The sequence below is a fragment of the Primulina eburnea genome, chromosome 3, assembly GCF_022965805.1.
Source record: "Primulina eburnea isolate SZY01 chromosome 3, ASM2296580v1, whole genome shotgun sequence".
NCBI lineage: Eukaryota > Viridiplantae > Streptophyta > Magnoliopsida > Lamiales > Gesneriaceae > Primulina > Primulina eburnea.
The window spans coordinates 1,904,446-1,926,228 of NC_133103.1; the positions used below are offsets into that span (position 1 = coordinate 1,904,446).

Below are 21,783 nucleotides of genomic sequence, written 5' to 3' on the forward strand. Positions count from 1 at the left end.
CCTAATCAACGGGAAATTGGTCTTCAGTTCTCAGCGTCGATTTTTTTTGTGTTTAATCTCTGGATATTTTTTTAGTACCATATTTTCACATGAAATATACCATATTTTATATGACATAATATCATAATTTTGTGGGTAAAGATTGGGGATTGAGGATTTTTCACCAACTTTCCCGCTAATCAACTATGTAACTTACATTTTTTTAAAAAAAAATAGATTCAATATAGATAAAAAAAAAATAGTTCACTTTTTCTCTGTTTCCGTCATCCTAGCTGTGAGCCTGCTACACAGGACTTAATCGATATGATTTATCAGATTAACGTAGTTTGCAGGCTACTATATTGACTCTTAAATTTATCAAAAAACAACAAATATAACGATTACATATTCACAACGTAAAAAACTTGAACAGTATTTGAGAACTTGGTTGTTACCCCTAGTTATGGTTTTTATTGTTATTTAAATGGTATTTTTTGCTTAAAAAAATAACTTTTTTTATCTATTTATTTAAAATGAAAAAATAATACCTTTTTTGTTCCCATTTGATATGTCACTTACTTCACCTTAGCAATTCAGATGGTACGTAGATAATTATATTTTTTATTTTGTATTTCACTATACATAAATAAATTATGCGTATGTATCATATTTTTTAGATTTTATTTTACCCTTCATTCGGCTACCAGACATGGAGTAAAATTTATAATTATTTAATATAAATTAAGGTTTCAAAATTACAATAAGTTTTATTGGTAAGATACATTTTGGATCGAATAATTTATCTTATTAATTAGATTTAGCATATCAATTTAAAATTATTATGATTTCGGTGTTTTTAAAGTGAATAAAAAATGGATATCTGCACGTTAAAATCCGGGTATTGAATGAGAGGGTTTAATTGAGTATTTAATGGGGGAATTTTGAAATTTTGAAAATGAAGTTAGGGAGATGGGTCAGAATCCGGGTTTTCGGGTAAACATTCATTCGGACACTGGAATTCCGGCTTAGTGTGATGTTACGAAGATACCCTCAACGGTTAAATTCGTTCGTCAGGTCCCATCATCAGACTTTAAAATGCAAGCATAAAATTGTCTTTGGTCTGAGAACATATTTTTAATATAATTTCCATACGGTCAACTCTATGGACTTACACCACTTGTTTTTTCCCAAATATTTTAAAGATTAAATGTTTTTATAAAAAAATTAAGTGTTTCTATTATATATTTGGTTATGCATTAGTCAAATAAAAGTATTTTATATATTAGAAAAATTAAGAGATATTTAAATATTAACATAGAAATTATATACTGATTGAAGTTTATTCGTGAGTATATATGTATATCTAATTTTTGGAAGTAGAGATAAAAATATCGGGTTCTTAGTTTTGTAAGATAGTTATGTAAGAGAGTTACTTTAATAGTTAAATTTATATTCTTTATTTCTTACATGTTAGGTTAATATTCTCTTCTTGGTTCTATTTAAGCGAAAATTTTGTTTTTTAGTTATTTATTTTAAATTTCAAATTCGAATAATGTTAAGGTACAACGTAAAGTGATATTTAGATCAATTATATCGTAAGATTTTGCTATTATTTCGTGATATTTTACTATTATATCGTGGTATATTCGGTGTATCATGAGATTTTGATAAATTGAATTTTTGTATAGAATTTTTTATGATGTAAAATTTTTTGTACAAATATGAGAAGGAACTGATTCTTGGCCGGGACTTGAGCATAACTATGATCGCTACATATCAGTCATTTGATGGGCTGTGGGATTTGAAAGTGGTACGTAATTTTCCTGCAGTTTAGTTATATTCTGCAGAGATCTAGTGTGTGCATCTAACTTTATATATAGATCATGTTACCTCAGTTGTATCCGATATACAGTGATAGGCCTCATAGTACGCTAGTTGTATAATCTAGATATCTAGGTGTGCAACATTCTTATTTGTGTCGAGAATTGACTCGCAGAAGAGATGATGTGGGTAGGATAGATACCATCACGCCAGTATTGATAACATATAAATTGGGTTAAGCTACGTGGTTTGGAAACTGTGTGAAAACCGTGTGAAAGCCAGTTATAACCGGCTTCTGTAGATATCAACTTTCAAGGGGTGAGCGAAGTTATGTGGCTCATCAATTACTGGAGAAACTGTTGAGTGGCTAATAAGCTTGGGTGACTTTCCCACCTAGTAGGCTAGCCTTTTTGGATTTAAGCTCTCCTCTCATGTTTATGCTCTCACAATTGTTTTCTTTAAATTGATATGTTTTGATCAAGTTAAATTTGAAGAACTTTTCCCATAGGCTGCCACAATGCTGCGCTAATGCTTTAATATGCAGGCAGTGGCAGGCTTTAATTTGCTCTCGACTGATCTCGAAAGTCACCCGAGTAAGTCCTGTCACCTTATATTTTTTTGGCATAATGCAGCTTTGACGGTGATGTAACATGCCGAAGTCTAGACGGCTTCAATTAAGCATTACTGCTCTTGATCGAGCACTCAACCGAGCAAAGAAACGCAGTGTCAAAGTTTACGGGATGATAATATCCTACCCATCAAATCCTGATACAGTCTGAGAAACACTTCACGACCTCCTCGTATTCGCCACAGAAAAGAATATCCATATCATCTCCAATGAAATGTTAGTTGGATCAACACACGGGAGCGAAGAGTATGTAAACATATCAAAAATCGCTGATACTGATGAATATTATAAAAAACGAGTTCCCATAGTATACGATATGTCGAACTGACCTTTCTCTTCCCACTTTGAGAATGTGATGTCTGCTGCCAAGAAACTAGCAAGATTTTCGTCTGTTTCACAAACAATCAGCCTTAGTAAAGAAAGGCACGAAAATATGTATGTTGAGTTTGTAAACGGTTTGCAACAGTTGCACGAAGGGCTATGGCTGGTTTTACTGTTACTCTTATCATATTGCAAAACTGAAATTTGACTTTACTGATAACTCTAGTTTATTTATTTTTTATTTTATTTGGAAAAAAAAAAACATTTGTACAGCTTTATTTAATTGGGTTGATAAGATTTGACAGGATAATGTTGCAATTATTAAATTATATGAGTAGGATGTTGAATAATAATAAATTAATAATTATTATTTGGTTTGTTCAATTAAATGTGAGATTAGTAAGTCAACTATAGTTTTACTTTTTGATAATTATATCATATGAATAAAGTAAATATATTAAAGGTAATATTGTATTTTCGTTCATGATTTGATTGATGTGTAACACATTTTATAAGTAAATATGTTACTAGATAAGACCCTTGAAAGTACAAAATTCAAATAAAACATACTCTCGTAATATCCTTAAAAATTGCAGAACCTCCACTCATCCATTTTACGCTCCGGCCGAATACCAAAATCGGATTTTTTTCTTTCTCAATTTTATTTTTCGGTTACTTCAAATTATTACCTTTTATTATTATTATTTTAGGAGATTATGACATCTTATTTTGTGTATAATACGCCATCTTCAAAATGTACTCAAAACTTACTACAGCAACTATCCAACCAAAGTTGTGATAACGAACACAGTGACAAAAGATTTAAAAAAATGGCAAATAAAACTACCTATCAAATTGTGTTTTTTTTTTAAAGAAAAAATATCCACCCAGATTTTGGAACGTGACATCATATTCATCATGAAAGATGGAAAACATAGGTAAGAACATTAAAAATTCATTACACGGGATTTTTCGTCAGCCGTTTAGTAAAACCCGTTTCAAGATGGACGTTCTTCATATTTTAAAATATACACACGCAAGCTCATCTTCTTGGGGACCGGTTCCCATCGAGAGCTTGATCCGCTTAAGCCGGAAATTTCGAAAGATCACTGCAGCTGTAGCTCCTCTTCCTTCTGCAGTTCCCGGAGTCGCCTTTTAGCATATATGGTGACTATAACTGTTGCAGCCACAGTCGTGCAAAAGCCAAAGACATTGAAGATTATTTGAGGAGCCGACAGTGTGCGGTGATTGTGTGAAGCATCAGCTAAAGTTTTTATAAGTATGCCACTGCAAGTTGAACAAAACAAACACCCCATTAGTGTACAGGAAGTTCGATATACCAGAAAAAATAAACAGAGGCACAAGTTTGAGACTCATAACAAGTGTGTATAATCACATAAAAGAAGCTATACGAGCACGAAAGAGACCATGATCTGAAGATGGATGGATAAGGATTGTATTAGTTTAGCACGTCTAGGTAATTTATCTCCGTTTTTTAGGGTAAGGGTGTTTGCAATCCAATAAATCGATAAGATTTCATTTTGAAAAAAAAAATAAAAGCACGGTTTCCAAACAAACTAGTGATGAAATGGAAAAGGTGTTTTAAAAATACTCGAGAAAGGACTTTTCCAGAAACCAGAAAATGTGGAAATTTGTTAAATAACCTCGGTCAACTCTTTTTTTAAGAAAATGGACCTCCTCAAGTGTACTTGAATTATACTTGAGGTCATTTTCTTAAAAAAATAGTTGACCGGAGGTTAAAAAATAAAATACCCTAGTTTCTGGCCTTCTGTTTCTACTTTCTACTTCTCCTTGAAACAAATTCATTTTTACTAAATATTATCTGAACATTAAAATTGCTTTTTATAATGTCTTTTTATTAAAAGATGACCAATTAGAAACCCAAGATTAATAAAATGTTTCCTCAAGGTTCTTTTATCCACTCTGACTCTGCTGAAGAAGAAATCTGGCAAGCTGAAGCTGATATATAACAGATCAGTGAGATAACACAGACCAACCTCATAAATCATGCTTCAAAATACATTTAATTTCTTTGATGTATTCCATCAAACAAGAAGATGCCAAGAACAAAGAAAAGTAGAACAGAAGAAAAAATCAACATAAGAATAAGCTCTGTCCGATATATACACAACACACCCACAAAATATACAAATAAATTAAGCGGTGGGAAACTGATGGGCCACATATACAACTTCATAACAAGCAGTTTCACTACCTTTGGCAAGAAATCTCAACAATTCCTACGGAGATAGTCATGCAGTATGTTCACTAGTCCAAATTCCAAAAGTATATCAATGCATCTCCTGCGTGTTGGATATGTGCTAAAACAATCTAGATGTGAATTTTAACTTTCTGAATGCAAGTTCACACAAAAAGATTCGACGCATTCATTAAATGAACAAAGTGGAATGCTTTGTTACCATAAAACAATATACCTAAGATTGAAATTCTCTAGCCGGAAGTTACTACAGGTGAACACCATACCGAAAGTAATGCATTCAAATTTAAAAACAGGTTTGTGAGTCAACTACAGGAATTATCAAATTTCTTCTAGCAAGAAATTAGAGAGAGAGAGAGAGAGAGAGAGAGAGTTCTTACGTGTAAAGTGCGACAAATACTTCGGGCACCATTCCTGTCAGTGTCCCCAACAAATAAGGACAGTACTTGACATCTGTAGCAACAGCACAGTAGTTGTACACTACATATGGAAAAGGAGAAATCCTAACCAGCGCGACGGCTCGGAACTGACTAAACCAATTTCCTTCACCTGCTAGTCTTATGATAGAAGCTTTTTTGGGATGTCTTTCTAGCCACACCTGTAGTAAAGAAACTTACGAACAATGTTGGGTAAAATTTCATGAAACAGAAAGGATATGCAAACATACGTACTTGGATTTTACGATAGAAAAGTGACCCAAGGAAATACGGCAGAGAGACTCCAATGATCACTGCTCCCATGATAAGCAAAAATCCGTAACCATAACCAAAAGTGATTCCGGCCACCCACATGGATGGGGTAGAAGGTAAAAGAATAGATGGAAATATTGCCAGAGAACCAAATACAACAAGTGCTAGTGTTCTGGTACTGAATGTTTCCCTCTCCCAATTTATGATGGGTATGATTTCCTAAAAAAAAGCACATCAAACAATTATGCAATGCTAGATTCTAGAATGAAAATGGTCAAGAGACGCAATGAGAGAATAAAATGATTATATGTTACGAACTGAAATCGCACATGCTAAACAACGTTTATCATGATGCAAGATGCTGAACAAAGGAAGACAATGTAACCTCATAAATAATCTGTAAAAATGCTTTCTAAATGCAAGAGAACAAGGGCAGCTAGTGGGCTTAGTTGCCGCCAATCACCACCTCCTGAAAGAAGCTTTTGAGATTTTGAAATTTTGGATTTTTTTAGGAATAATACTGGAATTTATATCAGTGTAAATTGTTTGTTACAAAGGACCCATACTGGTAGAGCAAAATTCGTAAAAAAACACTATGTGCCCACTCAACCCCCACCCAGAGGCAAAATACTGGCATTTGTATTTTTCCCGTTGGAAGCTAATTTAAACGAGCAAAAAGGGCGTGTTCAAAACTTGTCTCAAAGAGCAAAGTGGCAATTACAAGCTGGATTGAGGCAAGGATTAAATTAAAAAGGAAGAAAACCAAGAAATGCAAGAATTACAGGTCAATACAGTCCAAACAACGTTAAATCAAACTCATATCACTTCACCAAAAGCTATAACAGCAAGTAGCGATAGTGATAAACCAATCCGCTGTTTACTTTAAACAGCGTTAACTTGCGAGTAGTAGGAATTGAACACATAAATTTGGATATGATATCAATTGTAAGTCCAAAACACCCCAACATCCAAATTTCATAAGATCAAAAATTCCCTCCCATCATCATTTCATTTTCAGCTAAACAATAACATAATCAGCATATAAAACCTAAAAGTTTTTTGGCGGTGTTCAAAACTGAAATGCAAGGGAAAAAAGCTCCACTACAGAAAGACTTCAATAGTTGAAAAAGTTCTTCAATGAGCCACAATAGCCAAGTAAGACAATTCAATACATGCAAAAAATTTGAAGGCACCATCAGGCATCAATGTGATGAGAACATAATGCAACGTTCAGGATCATACAAAATATATGTTAAGAAGTTCTTCTGCGCATATCAATAATGTTATAGCAAGAATGTCATAAGCAAAGACATTCATCTAAAAGTTTAATGCTTAACTTGTTTTTGAAATTTAACGACTGCATCTTGCATTTTCATTCACTTTGGAATCATGTAGAAAATGGTGTCAGTTCATCCCCAATCTCGAAATGCTAGCTCCATCTCCACTACGTAAAATCGAGGACAAAAGATTTTGAAAAATGCTGGGTAGATGGATAGATGTCATTCTACTACAGGGACAAGCTAGATTATACCACAAACCAACAACTCCATTATCATTAAATAAGAAACTACTAAATTGGGGAATCTGAAGAGTAGGTACAAGACGTTGTCACGACTACAGCTGCATATAAAGTTCAGCGATCCGCCTCATTCGATTAAGAATCAACATAAAATACACAAAAAATCACAAAAATAAGCATCTAACATCTTGAAATGCCTGAACGAGAAAAATAATAAGCATGATCGCACGTATTCACGGAGAATTTATATGAGTGAGTGTTGTGAGTGTTTAGATAAAAGACATTCTTGTGTAATTCCCAGGAAAGTCAACCTTATCCATGAAAAATGGTCCGACCCATTTGAAGAAAACCGCACCCAACAGGCTAACAAACAACACCACCAGCACCAGCTTGGCCCACCACCACAAAGACCACCACCACCCTCCACCGCCTCCACCACCACCGCAAGATGACGATGTTTCCGTCTCGCATATCGTCACCGCGTCACCACTACCCTCCTCTAATTTCGCGTAATCCCCTGCAAGCCTCGGATCCTCCTCGGCTACGACATTGTACGTCATCACACCCCGGAAATCGATTTTCTGATCAAAAAAAGAAAAAGACCCAATTCGACAATCCTCCAATAACGAAGAAATCACACGAATTGGGTCCCCGCCCGCCAACCACCCCCCAAAAACCAACAATTTGAGGGGTTTCCGGGTCTATCAGCAACGGTCAAATATATCCGTTCGCTCTGTTCAAAAATTCTTGTCAATAAATAACAATACAGAAAGGATTCTTCGGGCGGTAACGGAGGTGGAAGAGAGGAGAAACGTAGATTAAAAGAGAATTGTTCCGGAAAATGGGGAATTACGTTTTGCGGAGAGCTATATTCCCCTCGTCGGTTATACAATACAAGAGAAAAAAAGAGAACATGGGAAGATGGGAAATAAAGGAAAGCATTTGATATTCAAGAAATTAAAATTATTTCAATTTAGTTAATAATATATATAATACAATATAATGGAAAATCGAATATAACATCCCTAATTTCATTTAAAAAACACTGATAAATATACAAATCAAACTAGATATTTAATAAGAAATTGCTTCATATATTCATAGATAAAATTAGTTATTTAGACTAACCAATAGACATAGTTTTAATTTTTCAAAAACAAATTTAGGATATTTTTTATGAGAGAAAATGAGACGATACTTGAACAAATATTCTCGTGTCGTTCTTATACTCAGTTTTTAGTATTTTTCAATGAGATTTCAGACAAAAACATAATGGGTTTTGATAGAAATCAAGATCTCATTTATGTAAGTAGGATTTATCATCAATGTTTAAATAGTAACCTCAAATAGAACAATTGAATTGATGAAATTTGGGAAATTTTATAATATATTAAATTAATACATATTTTGGTTTCCATATAAACAAAATTTATATACATAGTATCCCTCTATCATAAAGATTGACACCGTTGGAAAAAGACTTGAATTTAGAAGTTGCATTGGTAGCTGTTAAAGTCAAGATTCCTTGCTTATGATATAATATTTTCCTTATTATTGTCATTATTTTTTTATAACCATGAAATTCATATTAATTATAATTTAATGTCCATTGCGTGAACTATTGGATTAATGTATTAGTCTACAATTTACGATAAAATATATCAGACAAGTTTTGTATGAGATACTCGTCGGATAAAATATTGATAGGAGGATCCGACTCGATCTCATGAATATTAAATATTCACTTATTTTACCAATTCAAACATTTACCGAAAACAATGCTTTGCAATTATTATTTTGCCTCCGAAAGACAAAATAATGAACTGGAAAGAATTTATGGTGAATTGCATATATCATTCGATAATATAAAATGTCACCACAATGAATTTATCTCTATTTAGACTATGGTTTTTTAAAATTAAAAAAACAATTGTAGGATAAATATGATATGGCTTAAAACGAAAGTTCCACAACTTTTGTAAATTGTTTATATTATTGCGATTTTGATTGAATTGTGCAAGGGTATTTTCAAAGAATATTCTTTTTTTATTTGAAAAATCGACCACATGCACGACACAATCACCCAATACAGACACGTGTGGGAAGGGGATGAAGGACATACTTCGGCTTTTTGATGTATACTCTTCACGGTCACGCTTGGAATTGAGTGAAGACTTTCACGTCCCTTCGACAAAAACCCTTCTATTTGGTTTGGCGTTTTATATTTTAGACAAAAACCCTTCTATTTGGTTTGACGTTTTATATTTTAGAAAAAAACGTGTGTGAAACAGATAGTTTTACGGATCATATTTTTGAGACATATATCTTATCTGGGTTATCCATGAAAAAATACTACTTTTTTATTGTGAATATCGGTAGGATTGACTCGTCTCACAGATTATGACTCACTCTATATTTTATTACTGATCAAATCCATTTTGTTTTTTTTAAAAAAAAATTATATAATACAAATGTTATATTACGGATATATAATTCGATAGAGTAAACAAATTTTTTTTTGTAAATATGAATAGAGTCAACCACGTTAATAAATATATGATAACATATCACATCTTATTTTGATCTTACCTTTGAATGATGTACATTTCTCATCAACTATTATTGTCCCACCAAGATCACTTTTCATGCTAAACTTGGGGTTCTCGGACCTTTCTTTTGTCTGGTTTTGCAAAATGTATTTGTATATAATATGATTTGATGCATGTATTTATTCATTTATTTATTAAATAATAAAATTACTTTTTTTAAAAAAAATCAAATTTATATTATCTACTCTATTTTTTGAAGATAGAGGGGACATAATAAGCTTTCTTGGCAAGACAAAGTAGTTTTACACAATTGTTCTCCCTTCTAAAGAAGCGATTCCAACATATTTTTTGATAATAGCAAAAACAAAATGGTATATTGCATTTCTTAATTTTAATAATTTTATTTATATTTATATATAAAAAAGCTGAATAAATTTGATCAATTTTTTTTAAAAAATAATATTTGAATACACTTTATCTTATGACATACTAAATTCAATATCGATATAATGGTTCGGGTTAGGAACCTTTGGTCGTATTTTTATTAAAAGGTCCTTCAACTTCAACCAAATTGGTAAATTTCCCTTACTACTTTCAAAAACAGTCCCTCTTTCGCTTTTCAGTCTTCATCGCCTATCGTTTCAGTATATGGTGCTCGTTCACACTTTTGAAAGCCTCTAAACCGAAAGGAAAATGGAAATTCTAGGCTGTCTTTGTCTTCCAAAACCGATCATCTTCCAACAATTCAAGCAAGCCCACCTCCCTTCACATGTAATTTCAGCGAAATTTGACAATTTTGCTGTCAAAAGATCTCAACATACAACTGGAAGTCCCATTTGTGCGCACTTTCAACAGAGCCCGAAAGCCAATGCCCTTTGGATAGGAGCTGCTGGAATTGCTTTGACTTCCCTCGTGGGACCCTCGAATGCCGTGGAGTCTCCATTTTTTAGTGAACCTTCCAATGCTCTCTCTTTGCCCACCTGGGCTATTCATGTTTCCAGTGTTGCTGAATGGTAATGATGTTTCAGTGTATAAAGAATCAATTTTTAACATTTACCTCGGGTTACGCATCTCGCCTTGGCTCTAATACAAAATGTGGGCTGGCTAATAAGCTTGAGATTTCTTTTAGTTCTCACCGGGTCCATAATAAAATTTGTAGTGGCTATTGAGCTCGAGGGTCTCGCCCACCTAGAAAGCTTCGTTTTTGGTTTGAACTCTTATTTTGAGCTATTGGCCTAACAACTTTATTTGGCGGCAAGAAATTAGCTAGCGAAAGTAAAATTTGCACGATGCTAATGCATAGACCCATATTTTATAATGCTGGCCGTACTTGAAGCGTTTCTGACTTTCTGTGCTGTCTTGATTCTGTTTACCATATGACTTGGTTTATTTTCAATAAAGGGTCATTGCGATGGCTTTGGTATGGCAATACGGGGAGAAATCTGGGTTTGAATCTTGGAAGGGTCTCTCTTGGGGAATGGTGAATCATGCTTCCTTTTCTTGTGTATTTGATCGTGTTTGTGTGGAGATTCATGCACTAGTACATCTTTGAATGTATTTTGTGCCTCAGATTTAAATTTGAAGCAGCGAAGTTCGATTTTCTCATAAAGATAAATAGTTTTTGTTGTCCTCCAAGAAAAAAATTGTTTTTGGTTAAATCAGTAGGCTTACCTTGCAATGTGTTTGGTTGTGGGTGATTTTTGAAGTTCGTTATTACAGATTTTGACATGCATTCTACCTATTTTGTTAGGTACCCCTTTTGGGTGGTGCCTTCTGCGCCTGTACATGGCATTTCTTTTATAACTCAGAGTCACTTGAGGTAAAATCTTTTCATTGGGCTTAAAAAAAGGTACATTGTTGGGATCAAGTTTGCTGAATGTAGGTTTATACTTGTTAGTTGCTCGTGAGAAAGAATGAAGTAATGGAGTTACAAAAATAGTAGAGGCTAAAGATCATTTCGGTGATGTTCACAAGAGTTAGATTTATACCAGAGCTTAAAGATTTACCGTATTTAAGAATGAACTTTAGAGCAATTTCTTTTTAACATCTGGAAAATGAAGATTCTAAGGAATTTCTTCTCTTCTCGTTTGGTTAAAGTATATGAGGATCATGAATGAAACAGATTTGTTTTCAATTGTTGGTCACATTGCTAGACTTCTTTGTAGGATCGAGTGCTTACGGCTTTACCAAAAGTTATAGCTGGTGGTAATGGTGCAACTCAAATCTTTAAATTGCACAGCAACTCAAGTACCACGGTTCGATCGCTCTACCAAGCAAGGACAATTATTGCACCCAACATTCTAAAATAGCATAAATTTTCTTACAATGATTCCTGAATAATCTGTTCAAGATTTTGGCTGGGTAGCCAATCGATTAGATTTTTTAGATCTTGACAGTGCTTAAAGGCTTCAGGACCTAGTTTAGGAATCTCGAGAAGCTTAAAAGTTTGTGCTGACATAATGTCCCTAGGAGCATTTCCACAACTAATATTCTTCATGGTTTAGTCATTAATGTCATTGATCTAGTATCTAGTAAAGTTTGCCACACTTGATGATAAATGACGTAGGGGTTCCATGTTCTGCCGGAACTTATATGCATTGGAAGAACAAAATATTATTAAAATTCATGGAGGTAATCAATTACTTTAAAAACAATTCTTACTATATTTAGTAAATGATACCCAATGAATCATATTATTACCTAACAATGTGTGTCATGGGAGGATGCACAAAATGTATCACTTACCAACGAGCACAATTAAACACTTATACTGTGCATTCCCTCAAACATCTCCAATCCTTGTTTCATTTGGTTGACTCAGTGGTTGATAGTTGGAGACAGTCGCTTGTTTAGAATCTAGTTAATTAGCAAAATACTTAAGACGTGATTAGGACTCTGCATTCTAGGCACTTTTACTTTTGTTGCTGGATGTTTATATACCATGTTCTTATCTCCATGAAATCCTTTTTCTTCAACGGGCACTTAAAATTGTGAAATCTCTTCTATGTTTTATAGATGTTGGTGGCGCTTCAAGCGGCTTTGACTGTTATTGGTAATGTGACAATGTCCATTGCTGCATACAGAATTTACATCTCGTCACAAGAACGCTCCAAGAACTCCTGAAACCAGTAATCTCTACTCACAGATGCAACCGCAGATCCATTATTCCGATCTTGGAGTCTCAATGGTAATTCCTTTCTTTGGATGACAGCTGATATGCAGGGTTGTATGAAACTAATCGACTACTTTTCTTATGTCATAATGAATGTAAAGCCAGAACTCGACACTAGCTGGCATGTCATTCAGAATCTTGTTACTCTTTAATCGTTAGGTTGTGAAGATAGTTTCTTTTTTTCTGCGTTTTTTTGGAAGATACATGACAGTGATTTCCATTTCTAGGAAGCTATATCTTGAAGAGACCGGAAATTTTTTTGCCTTTCGTAAGCCAATGGGATGGAAGCTGTATTCACAGAAACGGGGTTCCTCCGCAACAATGGTTGCTGGTGAATTGGCCAATCAAGTCTATTTTTATTATAATCTTTGAAAAAAAAAATTCACTGTAACATTTATTAGTTTGACAGATGTATTAAGTTGTGATCCCCAACTATTTATCATAAATAGTTTTTTTTCGGATTAACTCGAAACAGGCGAAGATGGACATTTTTACATGCTAATTCCATGTAATTTTACGCAACAAATTCAATATTATTCTTGGAAAAATGTTAGGGGGTCACCATGCAATTCACCATAAATTTGGTATATTAAGTTTTTCTCTTTAGTTTAAGAATGTAGAGCTGATTATTGATGAATAATTATTTTTATCACGGAATTCTGTTGAAAAGAAGACGGTTATAAAGAATTTGATTAGTGATGCCTCTTTTGGAATTTGGTAAAATATCTACTTCTTTTAAAAAAATGTGCAAAAACAAATTAAATAATGTGGATACAAGTTCTACCAGCCGGTAACTGAGATTTCCTCTTTTGTTATCCCTCATTAAAAAAATGAGGAAAAACAAATGAAAGTTTATATATTTTACACATTTGTGTAAGAAAGATCTGTTTTTTTTACAAGGTTCTTATCAACATTTCATATACTTCCACAACAATACGTATACATCTTTTTACTATATTGACTAGCTATCAATTAATAAATCGAGTGGATGACATTCCAGTTCTACGGAAGGGTAGCTCTTCTCAATGACGGGGATGAGTTAAAAATTTCTATTCCAAGCTCCTCGACCTTCCCGATCAGTGTCGTTTGCTCCGACTCCAGTTGAACCATGTACTCTTCTTGAGTATCATGAAGAGTTTCAAGCTCACTCAACAATTTGGATACTCCTTCGAGATCGTTATCATCAATCAGAGATTGGATCTTGATCATCATTTGTTTTATCTGGTCACATCCAAGAAACATGCTAAGTTTTTAATGGAAGTGACTCTCCTAAGTTTTTGACATGAAACACGACAAGAAAATGGACGAAAGTGGGAGATGAAGTTGTAATGGCTTCGACCTGCTTGGAAATTTGACGGTGCAGCTTAGTTGGCGACAGCTCAGAATCAATGCTTGATTTCTTTTCTAATTCGAGTAATTTTCTTATAATTTGAACGTGGATTTCTCCCCGTTTAACTCCTTGAAGCGGTATCCATTTTTCAACCACCTGGTTGGGAGACAACATCTGGTATTCGACCACACAATCTCCTATACTGGATCTTGGTAAAAGTGTATTATGATCTTTCACATGCAACACGAGGGGGCTACCATCATCTGGGAATTCGAACGTCTGATGCCATTTTGGATTCAGTGTTTTGTACATAACCTGCAAAAAAGAGAAATGTCAAAGAGTATGAAATTAAGAGTAAGCCTTTCACGAGAAGACGAGATATCTGAAAATAAAAGCACAACTGGAACCTTAGTACGTCTTTTCATGTTCCCGTAGTGAACCTTCACGTAGGGATCACTAGTTCCTCGGAGATCGGCGGCGACAAGATCTCTTGCTTCAATCAGAACCAGTTCGATCAAACCATTGGCTAAAGTTGCATGTGAACCCTGAAGAATATCAAGAAAATACGGTTCAACTCAAAATTCCAGCAGAATCAATGGCCTGCTAATCAGCTCACTGGTCGAGAAGGTAGTTTTGACAACTTCTCGATCTTTGAATAACAATAATGGCCATAACACTGGATGGATTAAGCTTTCAATGCACGCAATTACCTTGGAATTTTCATTATCGTCAACTTTCACTGCCTCTATCTGAAGCTGTAGCTCTCCCGATTTGACTTTCTCAAGGGGTATACACACGTCTCTTGTACACCCTTCTATAAGTCCTTCCAAGTTCACCCGAGCACTACCAATGCTCTCATCACTGAATGTCTCTTCAGTATAGCATTTAATTTTCAGATACTCTCCACCTACTAACTCATCGAACTCAAATTTCTGATTCCAAATTGGGTTGGAAGTGTGCGAGACAGATCTTGTTCTTTGAGTAGCCTAGATATCATAATTCATTACGTTAAAAATATCCATATTAACTATGCACACACTTACTTAATCGAGGTTAAACATTCATCTCTAAATTACCTTCCCATACTGCAATTTAACATAAGGGTCAGATTTCCCAATTTTGTCCTTCACAACAAGGTCCTTGCCCTCAAGGACGGTGATGTAAATTTTCTTCCCAGTTTTGTAAAAATAATTTGGAGTCCTATATGGTGGGTGATGAGAGCTTGAGCTGAGACTAGACATGCTATGTGAGCCATCAGAAAATTGCCACTCTTTAAGTACCATCTTCACTGTCAACTGCAAGGTGGTTTAGAATATCGTTAGCGAAGTATCACGTTAGTATTTGCTACTGATTAAGGGAAAACGGGATGCACAAGAAACAAAGAAACAGTTGAATAGAAGCCTAGCGAAGTATCGCCTTAGTATTTGCTACTAATTAAGGGAAAACGGGAGGCACAAGAAAGAAACAGTTGAATAGGAGCCAAGAAACCACGATTTATATGACAGAATTAAAAAGTGACTGGAAGGCAAGAAAATGTGATTGAAACATACTTCTCCAATCTTACCACCCTCAAATGGAACCGTCATTTGGATTTCTTTTCCACAAAACTCAGCTTGCTTGGCAATCACAGAGGAATCAGAACCAATGGCCCAAAAGATAGTCGAATCGTCTGGCACATATCTCATCTGCATTGATTGGTAGAAAAAAGCTCGTATAAAAAGAGTTGCCCCACCAAGAGAAATCAGCAATAGATTCAAGATAAATTATACCTTTACTTCGCAGCTTGTAAGATAGTCATATTTTACACCTCCTGGAGTGCATTCGTAAAGGTTGAATTTAACGACTCCTGCATTATCATGTAGAATCAGGTTAAACGTGGATCCCCACATAGGATTAGATCCAGCTCTCTTATCCGTTTTCCTTGTTAATTCATCCAGTTCAATCTCAATAAACGTCTCAAGCTCTTTGTTGGATCGATCCTCCACATAAGCATCTATCGAAGAGCTTATTTGTTTTGTGGAAGGATTGCTCCTCCAATTACTTCTAGAAAGTTTGGCTGCAGAGACCACTGTAACATATAATACACCGCCAACTGCTTTCTTATGTAAATCTACGGCTGCCAAAGCAAGACATTGACGTCGAGGTTCAACCATCCGTTTATTCAATGTATCTGTAGCAGTTTTAATCTGTAAAATAAACAACACGACTAACTGGTGGGCAGAGAAAGGATGTAAGAAAAAAATAAGTGTTGCTATGATAAGTGGGACTGAGACGAAATTTAAAAGTTCTAAACCACATCATAACAGCAAAAGTTGTCAAGATATAAAGTTTCGGGCAATCACACATCAGCTTGTAAAAAGTGGTTTCTCACATGATACCATAGCCAATAGGACACAAGTTCAATCTTGCTGCACAATCTCCATTATACTTGATTGAGTTGGTTTTTTTGTGATTATTCATGAACCCTTTGCCCAATACCCGGCAACATCCATATGTACACCTCGTTTATTGTTTATTAATTCTGGGAATATATTCCCGGATAAAGTAGAGATGTATCGTGCTAGGACACGATTATTAATTCTGACAACCTAGGACACGATTAAATGAGAAGTAAAAGTCATACCAGCCATGAAGAAACGCCAGGTAGCTCTGTTGCTGGTAGAGACTGACTTACACCACTCCCAAAGGCAACACCTATTCTCACATCAGGAGTTGATACAAATGAGTATACAATGGCTTTCCCTTCTAAAATGGGCACCAAAAGAAGCTGCATATACAAAGTAAAAATACAATAAGCGAAAAACGTCTGAACGAACAAGGCCTGCATTGAAATTAACTTTCATTTGTAACCAACAAGAAAACAAGATGATAAATTTGTCACGTACATCACCCTTGATGTGGATGCTGTTTACGATTATTCGAGCTGTTCCTTTAAGTGGCTTTGCCAACTTGGCAGACAGCAAGATATTTACATCACTTGTGTCCCAGTTGAAGCCCAAATGCATGACTCGCTGTTTCATAAGAAAGTGTCTGTTATGCTTCAATTCTTTCATCAAAAAGAGTAAAAGGATTGAGGAGGAATGGAGGATCATTTGCAAAAAATCACGTAGAACTATCCAGGTCGAAAAATAGTTATTGTACTATTGACAGGAAAAATGCAAACTAAAGTGAGATACAATTTTCAAAACATACAGTAACAGAATAGGGGCTGAGGACGAGAAAAAACATAGCATACTTTAGAAAATATTATAAATGAAGAATACATGATTGCCCCTATTGTGGACTTTTGATGAGGTTGTGTGGTAAATCTAAGTTACAAACTTAACACGAAGAAAGAAGACGTAACATAAAAAACCAAAATATAAAAATGATGGATTCATAATATACAAAACCTGTTGTTTCTTCCAAATTTTCATCAAATTGAATGGAAACTTGAAAATAAATCAAACCTGATCACCTGAAGTTGCCCATCGGATTCCATTTAGTCCGAATACTGGAGGACAAGAACCAAGTGAAAATTCTTGTAACTCGATCTTTTCCTATAGATGTAGAAGCACGCTATCAGGTGTCATTTTGCACAATATAATATCATGGTCAACAGGTTCTTCGAGCAATGAAAATGGAAAATCAGAACTCACAAATAGCCTTGATTTTCGATGCTTCAAGCGTCGCTGCACAATTAATAGAGGTTAGGAAATGCAAATATCGACAAGCTAAGACACTGTTTTTTCTTTCTGGCAGATATTTTCATTTCCCGGAAATACAAACACATACACATCAGTTTATAATTCTTTCCAAATAATACATTTTTAACTCACTATCAAAATCCCTAATACGATAATTATTTTATATCTTCAACTTTTCATTATATTTTAAAATTTAAAATAATAACAATATAATATTTAAAACTCAATAATCTAACTCTCTCTCACATGTCATGATATCCACAATAGAATTATCTCCTTTCAAAAGTACAAGTTCAACCAAACACATTTCACATTTCTCGATTCATTTCCCAGTAATATATTTTCAGAAAATATTTTTCGGAAATACCACAAACACGACCAAACTTAACCTAATTTCCTCACACCTCAAAGGAGACTTAGGAATGGGGAAAGAATATCTCCTAATCAAAGGGAATCAAAACCAAAAAGAAATTTTCGTTGATCAAACGAGATAATTGAACAAACTGTGGTGGAGAAAGAATGCAAGTTTGATCAGAAGAAAAACATGACACGTTTAGCAATATTTGTTATTAAATAAAATAGCATTTCAACTCTACCAACATTATATGTTCAATTACAAGTCAACACATAAACAGCTAAGGAAAAAAGATTAATCAAAGCACAGCCAGGTAAAGATTATATGAATTGAATATGAGTGTGAAACTTCTAGAGCTTTCAAAAAAGCAGTGACAGTGGCCTTAACTGTTATGAAACACGAGAATAGTTTACCTCAATAACAGATGAAAATCGTGAAGAAAGCTTGGGGTGGATATAGTTCGACCATACATCATTCAACAGCTTGTTCAACCATTCACATTGTTGTAAAGGTGTTACTGGCTGAACAGATATAAAAAATGCAAGCCTCAATGCAAAGGTGGAAAAGTGAATAAGCATGTGAATAAAAGTTAGATGTTCATAGAGGCAGACAAACAATTTAGAAGGAAGTTGAGAAGATAGTTACCGAAGTCTGCAAAGTCAATTGCACCCATTTCTTATTTAAGTCTTCCTCTAATATTCGACGTTGATAGCTTTCATACTGCAAAAGACAAGACAAAGCTCTAAGCGAAACAGCTCGACACCCAAAGCAAATCTACTTCAATAACACTTGATGCATTTCATTACATGTGATTCACGTAAATTTCCGGAGGAATTAGTATTACTTCTAAAAACGCAATATTCATAACTCATAAAGGTCAGTGAACTTAGTACAGCATCTACGAAGCATTCTTCTATTGACCTTCCTTTGCTACGATTAAGGTGTTTGTTGTGAAATATTATTTGTTTTGTTTGATTTACTTTCTATGAATAGAGCTAAATGGAGATGAAAAAGAGCATGACCCAATCCATAAAAATTAATCTTTCTTCCTGAAGCATCTTTTCCACCTCTAAAACATTTCCCCTCCCGTATTCTGACAGTTCTAGAGTCTGGATCTCCTCTAATTAACCATTCACAATTTATGTCACAATTCTTATTGATTTTGCCAGGCAATAAGTCCAAGACTCCAAGTGGAGAGCCTAAACCTACAAAACTAGCCTTTTATGTAGAAGAGTCTCTTAAATTTATTCTTCAGCTAAATATTTTATCATTGAGTCAATATGACACATGTACCATTACCCAACCATTGAGAAGCCAATTTCCAAGGTGGCCTACTCTAGACGGAGTTCAATAACCTATCAAATTTCAGCGTACATACCCAAATCCAGCCTGCCATGTGATCACGAGTTACACAACAGCTGGTAGCCCATTCTCAAGTCGCCTCTTCCACGGGGGACATTCAGTGAGAGCAACAACGGTGTTCTATAAGCTTGAAATCCTAAGCCCAAAAGACTAGTTCCCCAGAGCTCTAAAACTTATTAGCCCATCCGCATATTGTTAAGCCAAGGTGGGGACATGTAACAGAGTTCCTGTATGCTTCAAGATTTAGGCAGGGGTGCTCGCATATGAATGATAAGAAACCAATTTAAAATGTACACTGCCAAGAAGTTTGGAATAACGTATTTTTCACACCAGCCAAGTTTTTGTACTACGAATTCGGAAACAACAGTAGGGCCACCACATTTATGTCAAGGTCTCTGTTGTGTGGGGGTGATCATCATAAAGAGAACAAACATAAGTATGCTTTAAAGCAAGGCAATGCAGAAGGAGGTTACATTGATGAGGAAAGGGCTGATCCAGCGTGGGTATAGCGACTTTTTTGAATTTCTACAATTTTTTAAGCAGTAAAGTTCCTCCACCACTAGATCTATTGACTATTGAGTAGTCAACACCGTAAATTTTTTTGCGCCCCATCGTGATGAGAAGATTCTTACCATATTAATTCCCTTATTCGTCAGTAAATGAGAAATGAGCTCACGATGTAAATCAAATTTCAAAAAAAATACAAAGGGATCAAGAAAACCATGATAAGAGGATAAAATTCCATCTTTTTTCTTCTTACTCTTCTCTTTAATATTTTCGCATTCAGCATAAGTGAACAATTTGGATAAATGGATCTTGAGATACTACCAGGCAGCACTGTAAGGTTGACTAAAATCTTTTCATTTCCGAAATTCCGGAAACAGGGTATTGAAATGTAATAAATTTGCTTCCGAAAACTCGACAACAAGTACCATATATTACGTTGAAAATCAAACAAAAAACGAATTACCTGAATTGTAGCCCAGACAGCAAGAGCAAGAGCAAGCCACGTGTAAAGAGAGAAAAGCAACTTCTCAAATGCCCAAACAACAAGCAACAAAGGAACCATGAGCAGAACCAGAGGCTTTTCATCCATCTTCTTGTTCAAGAATTCCACTGCCTCAAACCAGCCAAAAGATCTCATTTTTACTCCGCCCATCTGCTTATAATAACTCAAAAATCCTAGTAACTGGAAAAATCGCTAAATTTTTATCGTCTCTCGAGAATTGATCATACTTTTGAAGACCCGACTTGGATCTTAAAGAAGGAAAAGTTTACTTCTTTCGATCATTAATTAGAGCCTATAAGGATGGATGGCAAGTGATAATTGATTTAATCGTTTCATGAAGAAAGAGGGACTCCAAATTATCAAAAAATCCCTTATTTGAGTGACAATTTTTTGATTAATTTTTCCATATATATTAAAAGGAGAAGGTAACGGTGTCACGCAAAATAATGTTCATATTTTTTTATAAATAATTTAAATAAAATATATACATTATAAAATTAACATATGATATTATCTCGTACAAGTTATATATAATTTTAAAAAAAATTGCTCGTGCAACAATATGCTAATTACGTGTTAGTTGTATTTTTTAATTAATTTGATATATAATTAAATAAATAAAATTTCATAATTATAAAAATTAATTAAGATCATAATTACAATTTGAAACATATATATATATATATATATATATATATATATATATATATATATATATATATATATATATATATATATAAAGTCAGTCCAAGACCCCAAATTTGTGCCTTGTATCCTGATTCTTCATAATCTTAATTTACATGACACAATAATAATAATAATAATAATAATAATAATAATTATTATTATTATTATTATTATTATTATTATTATTATTATTATTATTTTCTCTATAGCTAAAAAAATTAAATTGGGTTGAGCCATGCTCAATTTGATCTGGTTTCGTTTTCCAATTCTTTTAAAAAAAACTACCAACCCAATATGACCTTTTTTAGTAATAGAAAATATTTAATGTCATGGTTTAATTTTTTTTTGTTTTCTTTTTTATTCATTATTTCAAAATTATAATTAATTTCTCGCTAATTTTTACAATCATGATATGATTCTCATTTAAATATAAAAAA

General features: G+C 34.2%; 3 protein-coding genes across 7 annotated transcripts; 1 reads left to right on the plus strand and 2 right to left on the minus strand.

Moving 5' to 3' along the window:
* Positions 1-3,595: 3,595 nt before the first annotated feature.
* On the minus strand, positions 3,596-8,127 carry LOC140825211 (uncharacterized). The gene is made up of 4 exons (XM_073186851.1): positions 7,508-8,127; positions 5,660-5,896; positions 5,369-5,586; positions 3,596-4,036 (listed from the first exon to the last, which is right to left on the minus strand). The coding sequence occupies exons 1-4, from the start codon at positions 7,754-7,756 to the stop codon at positions 3,856-3,858; spliced, it is 885 nt and encodes a 294-aa protein (XP_073042952.1). The 5' UTR covers positions 7,757-8,127; the 3' UTR covers positions 3,596-3,855.
* Positions 8,128-10,333: 2,206 nt separating this feature from the next.
* On the plus strand, positions 10,334-13,385 carry LOC140825212 (uncharacterized). Of its 4 annotated transcripts, XR_012116587.1 has the most exons (6): positions 10,336-10,758; positions 11,147-11,225; positions 11,496-11,564; positions 11,911-12,000; positions 12,761-12,932; positions 13,145-13,385. XR_012116587.1 is itself a non-coding variant. In XM_073186852.1 (5 exons), exons 1-5 carry the CDS (start codon positions 10,439-10,441, stop codon positions 12,866-12,868), a joined length of 666 nt encoding a protein of 221 aa, XP_073042953.1. In that variant the 5' UTR covers positions 10,334-10,438; the 3' UTR covers positions 12,869-13,141. The 4 variants fall into 4 exon arrangements, 2 of the variants coding, with proteins under 2 accessions (XP_073042953.1, XP_073042954.1); XM_073186852.1 differs by lacking the exon at positions 13,145-13,385 and having other exon boundaries at positions 10,334-10,758; positions 12,761-13,141; XR_012116588.1 differs by lacking the exon at positions 11,911-12,000 and having other exon boundaries at positions 10,344-10,758.
* Positions 13,386-13,754: 369 nt separating this feature from the next.
* LOC140825213 (uncharacterized) lies at positions 13,755-20,998 on the minus strand. Of its 2 annotated transcripts, XM_073186854.1 has the most exons (14): positions 20,621-20,998; positions 18,934-19,008; positions 18,702-18,809; positions 17,886-17,918; positions 17,697-17,786; positions 17,133-17,258; positions 16,871-17,014; positions 16,017-16,433; positions 15,798-15,932; positions 15,324-15,542; positions 14,958-15,233; positions 14,655-14,792; positions 14,257-14,562; positions 13,755-14,138 (listed from the first exon to the last, which is right to left on the minus strand). In XM_073186854.1, the coding sequence occupies exons 1-14, from the start codon at positions 20,807-20,809 to the stop codon at positions 13,920-13,922; spliced, it is 2,475 nt and encodes an 824-aa protein (XP_073042955.1). In that variant the 5' UTR covers positions 20,810-20,998; the 3' UTR covers positions 13,755-13,919. The 2 variants fall into 2 exon arrangements, with proteins under 2 accessions (XP_073042955.1, XP_073042956.1); XM_073186855.1 differs by lacking the exons at positions 18,934-19,008; positions 20,621-20,998 and having other exon boundaries at positions 17,705-17,786; positions 18,702-18,808.
* Between the last annotated feature and the right edge of the window lie 785 nt (positions 20,999-21,783).

What these genes read in the sequence shown, in the direction of transcription:
- LOC140825211 (XM_073186851.1), bottom strand. Translation starts at nt 7,756, where the DNA reads ATGACGTACAATGTCGTAGCCGAGGAGGATCCGAGGCTTGCAGGGGAT. An exon ending in TTTTCTATCGTAAAATCCAA is followed by an intron (nt 5,587 to 5,659) that starts GTACGTATGTTT and finishes TCTTTACTACAG; the next exon opens with GTGTGGCTAGAAAGACATCC. An exon ending in GTATTTGTCGCACTTTACAC is followed by an intron (nt 4,037 to 5,368) that starts GTAAGAACTCTC and finishes TTCAACTTGCAG; the next exon opens with TGGCATACTTATAAAAACTT.
- LOC140825212 (XM_073186852.1), top strand. Translation starts at nt 10,439, where the DNA reads ATGGAAATTCTAGGCTGTCTTTGTCTTCCAAAACCGATCATCTTCCAA. An exon ending in ATAACTCAGAGTCACTTGAG is followed by an intron (nt 11,565 to 11,910) that starts GTAAAATCTTTT and finishes ACTTCTTTGTAG; the next exon opens with GATCGAGTGCTTACGGCTTT. An exon ending in ACAGCAACTCAAGTACCACG is followed by an intron (nt 12,001 to 12,760) that starts GTTCGATCGCTC and finishes TATGTTTTATAG; the next exon opens with ATGTTGGTGGCGCTTCAAGC.
- LOC140825213 (XM_073186854.1), bottom strand. Translation starts at nt 20,809, where the DNA reads ATGGGCGGAGTAAAAATGAGATCTTTTGGCTGGTTTGAGGCAGTGGAA. An exon ending in AATTGACTTTGCAGACTTCG is followed by an intron (nt 18,810 to 18,933) that starts GTAACTATCTTC and finishes ATATCTGTTCAG; the next exon opens with CCAGTAACACCTTTACAACA. An exon ending in TTAAATTGCAGTATGGGAAG is followed by an intron (nt 15,234 to 15,323) that starts GTAATTTAGAGA and finishes TATGATATCTAG; the next exon opens with GCTACTCAAAGAACAAGATC.